General features: G+C 34.9%; 1 protein-coding gene across 1 annotated transcript; it reads left to right on the forward strand.

The window, feature by feature from the left end:
* The first annotated feature begins 6,697 nt into the window (after window positions 1-6,697).
* LOC145126839 (protein FAR1-RELATED SEQUENCE 8-like) lies at window positions 6,698-8,977 on the forward strand. The gene is made up of 3 exons (XM_079062125.1): window positions 6,698-7,882; window positions 8,000-8,785; window positions 8,861-8,977. The coding sequence occupies exons 1-3, from the start codon at window positions 6,698-6,700 to the stop codon at window positions 8,975-8,977; spliced, it is 2,088 nt and encodes a 695-aa protein (XP_078918251.1).
* Window positions 8,978-9,656: the final 679 nt, after the last annotated feature.

A 9,656-nucleotide genomic window follows, 5' to 3' on the forward strand; every position in this document is an offset into this window, starting at 1 on the left:
ACCGTGATGAAAGTGAAACCCAATTTTCATTAACTTGTAAGGAATTAACGGGGAACTAAGTTCCAGATTATCACGAAACTTTTGTTTCTGTTCCAAGATTCGAAACTCCAAATCATATTCATTTCGAATGAGTGGTCTTGATCAAATATTCGAAACCCACGATGTTTGTTACCCAACAAGATCCAGCATATAAAATTTTTTCTTGAATATGATTTATGTGTGAGTTTCATTCGAATGTCCTAGTCATTTCAAAATTTTTCAAAGCCAACTTGGCACTGACTACACTAGTCAAACAAGTAATTTCTATTACAATTTCTCACCTTATGTTTAGGATGACATGTAACGAAATTTTAAACCATCCTCGAAGCATTATAAAAGAAGCCCTTTGATACTTATCAACAAGTATTCGATTGTAATTCACGGGAACCCATACAAGCTATTGATCATTTCTCTTAATGATTAATGAAGTAATCTTTGCCCGGGATTTCATCTGCTTTTGTGTCAATGGTTTGACATCACAATATCCCATATTTTATTATATTTGTTTCTCGCCTCTATTCTTTGGAACACAGCACTCACGAAATCCTTGAGGTTCTGATTAATACCAACTCAGGTTGATGATTTTGAACTTCTGGCGTATGACTTCGCTTTTAATCCCAAAAGTGAAAGAGCCTTGCTTCCATTCGAAGGGTTCTGACGGTTACAATTTTCTTGGGGATTATAAGACAGGCTGTTTATAAATGACGTATGGTATTATGTCCGTTTCTCAAGGCGATGTGACAACTACTTTTTGACGCATGACTACTTTTACGCAGTAATGGTCCGGTTTTCAAGGTGCCACGTCGGATATCATTAAATACATATCCCGCTTCAAATTCAAATTGAAGGGTTACATATAAAAGGGAATTCCAGGGGTTCATTGTCAGTTTACGCGATCAAAAAGCAAATATCCCAAAATTCGCTGTTCATCATCATCTTCAAACCCTAACAATGGCGACTTCTGCTCATGTTGATTCTCATAACACTGAAGATGCTTCTTCATTACCAATAATGAAGATTCAAGCAACAAACTACTACTTGGAGGGTGACGTTTCTCAGTACCCGAAAGAATTAAAGATACTCATAGTTGCTTTGAAGAACTCGGTTTTGGCCAAAGCGATGTTCAATTCTTTCTCTGTTCCATTGTCCTGGCTTTCTCAAGCAGGATCAACTGCGACATATAACAAATCAACTGATACGATTACTTTTCATCTGGTGAACGACAAAAAGGTCAGGCTAACCAAGAAAGTATTTTGCCAAATTCTTGATATTCCGAATTTGCCTCCATATGTTTCATTTACTTTTCCACAAATCGTTCACATGTTTAATGAGATGGGATATCAGCCACCATTGTCCAAGATTAGTGATTTTAAGAAATTTGGTCTTCCACGAATCTGGAATTTCTTATTTGGTATTTTTCTACGTTGTTTGACTGGGAGATCAGCTGGCCTTGATAAAGGAAGAATGGAGGTTTATGCCATGGTTGCTGGAATCTACTATGATCTTCAAGTAGATTATTCTACACAGTTTTGGAAGGAATTTCAAAAGGGTGTAGAACACACGAATGCTATTCATGGTATTTCGTGTGCAAGATACTGGAGTTTGATTTTGCAACACTTTTACAATAAGGAAGGGATTTTGGTACCCACTGATGAAGACAAAGCAGTTTTTCAATCTTACCACTATCCGAAGGAGGTTACAGATAATGCTGATGTTTTTCCTACAGTTGCTCGTATTCCGGATGCGATGCTTAAAAGAGTTGATTCTTCGAACCCTGTATTGGTAGCCTATTTGACGACCATTGATTCTTCAATTAAAACTGGTGTTTTACTGGGAGGAGATGATAAGAAAACCAAGAAGTCGAGAAAACATGAAACTGAGTCCAGATCTTCGAAATCCCCAAAGAAGAAGCCTGAAACAGTTGAAGTGACTGTTGCTGAGACTCCAGTAATTGAGCCCATTATTGAAGAAACACAAGAACATGTAGTCCTTCCTTCGAAGACTGGCATGTTTCGAAGAATTAAAATGAAGTCCAAGTCTCCAACGCACAAAGTGGTTCGAAAACCTCAAATAACCCATCAAGGGATTTTAATTAGAGAAGTGCCTGCACCTGTTTCACCGGTGTCCAAGAAACGAAGGGCTGAAGACATGGCAAAGCCTTTGTCAAAGAAAAAGAAGAAGAAGACTCGAAAACTTGTAATCTCTACTGAGTCAACAGATGATGATAGTGAAAGAGTTCCTGAAACTCCAGAGTTTACTCTTATCACCGAAAGTTTCACTCCTGAGAAGACGGTTGTCATACCACCCGAAGATTCGATTGCCAAATCAGTTCCTGAGGAGGTTCGAACTTCAGGCATCCCTGGACACGTATCTGATACGGATGCAAATGTCAATATGGGTGAAGGAGGTTCGAAGAATGAAGCTACAGGTCCATCTACTTCTGCTCCTTTTGCAAGTACTGTTTCTTTACCGTTATCTTCTACTCCTCTTACTTCAACAACAGATTCCCCAACATTCGAACACATTCTTGATCAACCCTTTACGTTTATTTTTTCTTCTCAATCTACTGAGCCACCCAAAACAACTTCACCTATTCAAGAAACTGTTTGTATAGAGATAGAGCCTGATAATGAGGGGTTTGGCGGTATGTTTGACGACTTGGAGTTTCATGAAGAAGAAGAGCAGTTTCCAGATCACATGCTGATGACCATGAAGCAGTTTAAGATTTTAAATCAAAAGTTGAATTCGGTAATTCAATCTCAAGCAGATCTAGGGGTTGGTTCGTCTGTTTCAAGTGTTGAAGTTGATTCATTGCATGAAGGTGTTTGAATCCAGAATCATAAGTAAAGTATCGGGGATGCTTAAAGATTATGAATCTCGAGTCTTGGAGAAGATTGATCATAATGATCAAAACAATGAAATTCGGATCAATTCTCAGAGTTCGAAGTTTGCTGGTAATCTGAAAGAATTGAAGAATGTTGCAAAGGAACGACATGTTCTTTTTATTCAAGATGTGAAGAAAGTTCGAGAGGATGTCAACTTGCAAATTCACGAACTTCATGAAGATATGAAAATAGAAATAGCAACTGTTCAACATGACTATGCATCATTGCATCAAAAGGTTGATATCATTTGTGACGCAGTCACTCGATTTGTTAAGTTGTATGAAAATTTGAGTCCTCAAATTACTCAACTTTCAACATCCGAAAGTGCAAGCTTTGACGAAGTGCTTAAGTTGCTTAAGGAGTTAAAAGAGATCTCTGATAGGCCAGTTTCTTCTCCATTGATTACTTCTGAATTTTTATCTCAGAAGTTTATCCAATTCGAAGCCATTCTCAACAAGCAACTTGCTCCTCTCTTTCGCATAGCAAGTCTTCTTCCAACCACAAATGCCCCACCTGTTTTCACAGGGGTGCAAGGGGGAGAAAGAAAAACTAGTGAGTCGAAGACTAGTGGAGAAGATGCGAAAGTTGTGGGAAAAGTCTTTTCTTCGAAAATCCCTACAACAAAACCAATAATTGTTTCTGCTGAACAGGTGACTTCAACAGTCGTAACAACAATGCCAATTGCAAGACCAATTTCGAAAGGAATTATGATTGGTAAATCTTCGGAGACTGGTGGGAGTGGTTCAAAACCAAAAGAGACAACTGACAATCAAGCATTAAAAGATAAAGGGAAATCGATTGTGGTGAAAAAATCAAAAGAAGAAAAGAAGGATGAAGTTGATGCTGAAATCGAAAAGCTCAGAGTAGTTCAAAGCATTATGGCTCAGCGAGCAAATGATCCGAAGGGAATGGATAAAGGGGATCCAACTAAACACTATAACTACGAAACAATCGAGGCCAAGGTTGCATTCAATCACATGTATTCATTTGAGAAGAAACCAAAGCAGAGTTATTTGGTCACAAATACTGATGCAGGCCAGTTGGATTTTCCCATAAACGAAATGATGTTTATCATGCCTCAGTTCAAAGCAGAAGGGAATTTTAAAAATAAAAATGAAGGTACACACATGAAAATTCGTTTTCATGCTGTTCTTGGAAAAGCCCCTGAGGAAGTTTGGTCTTCAATAAAAATCAAGAAGGTCATAAGTATGAAAAAGGATGTGGTTTTCAAAAACACAGTCCAAAATGTTAAGTATGTGGTTGCCAGGGCAAATGGAAATATTTGCGAATTCACTGTTGCAGATTTTCCATTAATGAACTTGTATGATCTTATACAAGTTGCATTACTTTTGAAAGACAAATCATTCTCATACCTTCAAAACACAGAACCAGATGAATTCAAGCTTGGAGTAGCTCACATCAAGATTTTTATCGAAAACTATTATGAGTGTTTGGCACTAACAGATGTTGAATTAGCTACTGCCAAAGGAATGGAAATTAAAGCTCCGATGGCTCCTACGAAGACTCAGGTTGAATTGAAGAAGTATGCTGATGGTGAAATTTGCCTGAAGCCTTTTGGAATTGTCTTCGCAGGAAAAGACAAAGCTGGAAAGTCTAAACGGTTCTTATTCCAAGCAAGTGAAGTCGAGAGATATTCAACATCTCAATATACGAACCTGATTGTTCGTATGAATCATTGCAAGAAGAACAATGAAGGCGACAAGAAAGAGCTGAAGAAGATTATCTCCTGGTACACGGAGATTCAAAGAGTATTACTGTATTCCATCGCACTTCTTACAAATTGAAGACTTCGACTATGATTACAAAGGGGGAGATTGTAAGGGTCGAATTGTTGTAATTAGTCGAAGTATGTTTTGGACTCTTCGAATATTTTGTAACGTATTTTACTAGGGCGCTTTTATTCGAAGCTTTAGAGTCAATGCTTTAGTATATTTTTTGTATGCTTTCAGTTCCCTATAAATAGGGTTATTTACTAGAGTTAAAAAAGAACTTTTACAGACTTGTCTACTATTCTCTGTAAAGAATTCGAAAGCATAATAGAGCATAACAAGATCATATTTACATCGTGTGTTCAAATCTCATATTCTTACTTGAATTCATACTCTGATTAATTCATTACTCGATTCATTGTTTCATCAGTTCGCCAAAAAAATATGTAGAGAAAAAACTTTTTAATTTCCTACGAAAAATAAAATTTTTATCGGCTATATATATATATATATATATATATATATATATATATATATATGTATAAACTGAGTTTGGATGTAATATATGAAAATGTAAAGATGTAATTCGACCTTGCCTCAAAAATGTAATCTAGTCTAAAAAATAAATAATATACATCACTTTAGAAACGTTTGAATTAGTGGGCTTTGTATTATGTCTATTCTAAAATAGTTTTATTTCAATATCAATAATTCTTAATTGAGCAATAATATTCTTTAAACTCTCGTTATAAAACTAAAGGGTGGGGTGATGTTTTTACTAATGGTAAAAATGTATCATATAGACGCCACATATGTATTTACATTTCTTACCGAGCTATACATATGACAGGGTGTAGTGATATTTTTACCTACAAAATTGTTTTCTCTCAACCATAACCATTTATTACCATTCTTGAGTATTTTCTTTATGCATGAAAGTATAAATAATAATGCACCCCAAACTTGATTTGAGAAATGTTTCATTGGCAAAACTTTTGCATTTGAGCAGTGATAGTATACCTATCAAACCACCGCAACTAAATCAAATGGTTGAGGGGCGTTGTTTACCGCCGACAATGGTTGTCCATAGGCATACCACCAGTAAACACTTTACGACACCTCATAGCCTAACTTAAATTGTTTGAACAGAAGCTCTCGTTAATCGAACACATCGATCCAATAGTTATGATAATACCCCAAAAAAAACATCTAACCAAAACTCATTCTTAAAATAAGAAAATACTTGTAAATTTTCATAAATAATTAAACCAATAAGTCTCATGTCATTTAGAATATGGTTGCGACAATCACATTATTAAAATGTAAGAAATTAAATATCTTTTTATTTTTCTTTTTAATAGTTTTGCCACACATTTGAAATGATGAAAAATATCATAAAATATAATTAATTTTATGAGAATAGGATACTTGTCACAAATTCAAATGGATACAAAGATAAATACAAAAAAAATTGATATTTAATTTCTCTTAAAATATGTATCATTTTAAGACAAATATCATAAAAACGACATTTTATTGCTCTGTTATCCTCTTTTATCTATTTTTATTAAGAGAAATTAAATTACATCCTACTATTTCTTCCTACTAACATTCCTACCCAATTAAATTATGACACTTGTCTTCATTATATCATTCCATGTAATTTTCTGTTATATCCCTAAAACACCCTTAAGTAGTTTAAAATAAAAAAACAAAAAGACAAAAGAAAAGGAAACAAAACATCACGTAAACGAAAAAAGAAGATCACGTAAGATCTTAACAATCTGTTGTGTATCCCTATTACGCGCCAATCTTTCTTCTCATCTTTGTTCGCACACCGGCCATTGTTGCCCCCATCGGCCCATCCCCAACAACAGCGATCATCAGTGCGCCACATACAATGTCCGATTCTGAAGTCTAAAAACAGCAACATCGATCAGAACATCAACAACACCAGGTAATTTTTTCTGTTATTCCCGCTGATATGTTTTGTTTGTTAATTGTTAATAAATTTTTTTAATGTTGATAAAGTCTTTGATCAGAATGGGGGATGCAAATTCAGTTGAAGGGCATACAATTCTCAATCCTCAAGATCAAAACATTCCTAAAGTTGGAATGAGTTTTGATTCAGAAAATGAACTGTTAGATTACTTTAAAAAATATGCATTTCAGATTGGATTTGGTGTACGGAAAACGAGTACAAGAAAAAAAGATTGTATTGCTACAACATACTACTCACTTGGATGTGCCAGAGGAGGTAAATATATGCCTAAGACAAACAAACCATATCAAAAGTCTTCTAAGACAAATTGTAAAGCAAAAATTTGTGTAATTGTATGTGGTGATGGAAGATGCACTATCTCTCGTGTTTTTCTTGAACATAACCATGCTTTAAGTCCCAAAAAATCTCGTTTCCAACGATCGCATAAGAAAATGGATTCATATGCTAAGCGAAGACTTGAGTTGAATGATTATGCTGGAATTCCATTAAACAAAAGTTTCCATTCGTTAGTTGTTGAAGCAGAAGGGTATGGCAATTTGCCATTTGGTGAGACAGATTGTAGATCTTACATTGCAAAAGTAAGACAACTAAGGCTTGGGGTTGGGGATGCTGAGGCACTTCGTAATTATTTTGTTCATATGCAAAAAAGGAGTTCAAATTTTTTCTACGTGATTGACATGGATGATGAAGGTCGTATGCAAAATGTATTTTGGGTAGATGCAAGGTCATGGGCAGCTTACGAGTCATTCGGAGATGTTATTTCGTTTGATAGCACATATTTGACAAACAAATATAATATGCCGTTTGCGCCTTTTGTTGGAGTAAATCACCATGGACAATCTATCTTATTTGGATGTGGTTTGCTTTCACGAGAGGATACAGAAACATATGTATGGTTATTCAAGTCATGGTTAGAATGCATGAATGGACGGGCACCAAAAGCAATAATAACATATCAATGTCGATCAATGCAAGGGGCTGTGACACAGGTATTCCCCGAATCTCATCATCGTCTTTGTCTTTGGCATATTATGAAAAAGATTCCTGAAAAATTAAGTAGGTTGGCTCAATATAAAGTAATAAAGAAGACTCTAAAGACCCTTGTGTATGAGTCTACAGACACTCAAGAGTTTGAAGATGGGTGGTACAAGCTGGTTGAAAAGTACGGACTTGAAAAAAATGAGTGGTTATCTTCTTTATTTAATGATCGAAGGCGTTGGGTGCCGGTATATGTAAAAGTAAACTTTTGGGCAGAGATGTCTACTACACAAAGAAGTGAAAGCATGAATGCTTTTTTTGATGCGTATGTTAATTCTAAAACCTCATTACGATAATTTGTTGAGCAATATGACAACGCGCTGAAAAGCAAGATCGAGAAAGAAACTAAGGCTGAGTTTGAGTCTCTTAATTCTTCATATAAATTAGTAACTGGGTTTTATTTTGAGAGACAATTTCACGAGGCGTACACAAATGCAATTTTTAAATTGTTTCAAGATGAGTTACGAGGTATGTTGTATTGTAATTCTTCATTGGTCAAAGTGGATGGTGAACGATATGTATTTCATGTCACAGACATTGTGGAAGGGAAACATGCAGATTTTAAAAAACGAGTTGTTTATACTGTTAGTTATGATGAGATTGCATGTGATATACAATGCTCTTTTCATTTGTTTGAGTTTCGAGGAATTATTTGTAGACATGTGGTCAAGATATTGATTGAGAAGGATGTTAAAAAAATTCATCCACGATATATTTTGTCTCGGTGGAGGAAAGATGTGAAGCATGGACACTACTTAGTGATAAACTGTTATGACGATTTGATGAGTACTGAATGCGCTAAGCAATTTGACCACTTGTGTTCTAATTTTTATGAGATTGCACATATTGCTAATTCTCGCGAAAAGTATGAATACTTGCTAAGTTGTATAAATATGGCAAAAGAAAAGTTAAATGATGATTCAGTTTGGGGTTGTAGTAGTAACGAAAATTTGATAGTTGAAGATGTTCGTGTTTCAGACTCGACTACAAAGTTGTTACCACCCTTGCAAGTACGTAGTAAAGGTCGTCCACCATCAAAGAGAAAGGAATCTAGAGTAGAACAGGTTATGAAGAAGAAAAGAAAGAAAAATGTAATATTTTTTCTATTTAGAATTTTTAATTTTTTTTTTGTTTAATATAGTTTATAATAACTGAACTTTTTTTAGGTAACTGAAAGAACGGGAAACATACAGCAAGATCAAACAGATTCAAGTCGTGAGCATGGAACAATTTCGTATAATGATGAGCCGAGCTACGGGTTTGATCTTAATGTACCGGTTTGAACAAGAAGACTGAGGAGTAGGTGGAATTAGTATAAAATAAGTTTTATGACAAAAGAGTGATTTTTAATTTAAGTTATTTTGCAATTAATGATTTTGAAAGAACCGATTGGCATTGTGATTTTATTTTTTTAGGATCAAAAGATGTTGCAAGAATATGAGGAAATGGTATTTTGGTCCTTTTAATATGTTATGGGGTTTGATGTAAGTACATTGCTTTATTAAATCAAATGAGTCCAAGTTTACAAAATACAATTTAAGGGCATTTCTTTCCGAGTGATAAACAAACATTACAATCTGAATGAGATATTTGATTTTTTTTTCTACTGAAGGAAATGGATGATGACAAAAGTTGTTATGATTAATGTTAATTCTATCCATAGGGGAAAATTTCTGGTGTAAGTTAAAGTGTTGGTGTTCTTGATCGATTATGGTTATGTAATTTATGGGTTTGTCCTCATCCTTTAATATGAAAAATGGTTAATGGAGTTGGACAGTGGTGGTAGTGGTTTTGGGGATATGGTAGGGGTGGGGCCATTTCAAATTTAATAATATATAAATTTATTAGATAAAAGTCTAAAATAAAATAAAAGGGTAAAAATGTCTTTTACACAGATAAAATATCAGCATGTTATGACTTATGACAAACCACAAGGGTAAACATGTCTTTTACGCTCTTTGA

Source organism: Lactuca virosa, chromosome 7, assembly GCF_052849685.1.
Source record: "Lactuca virosa cultivar CGN04683 chromosome 7, Lactuca_virosa_CGN04683_v6, whole genome shotgun sequence".
NCBI lineage: Eukaryota > Viridiplantae > Streptophyta > Magnoliopsida > Asterales > Asteraceae > Lactuca > Lactuca virosa.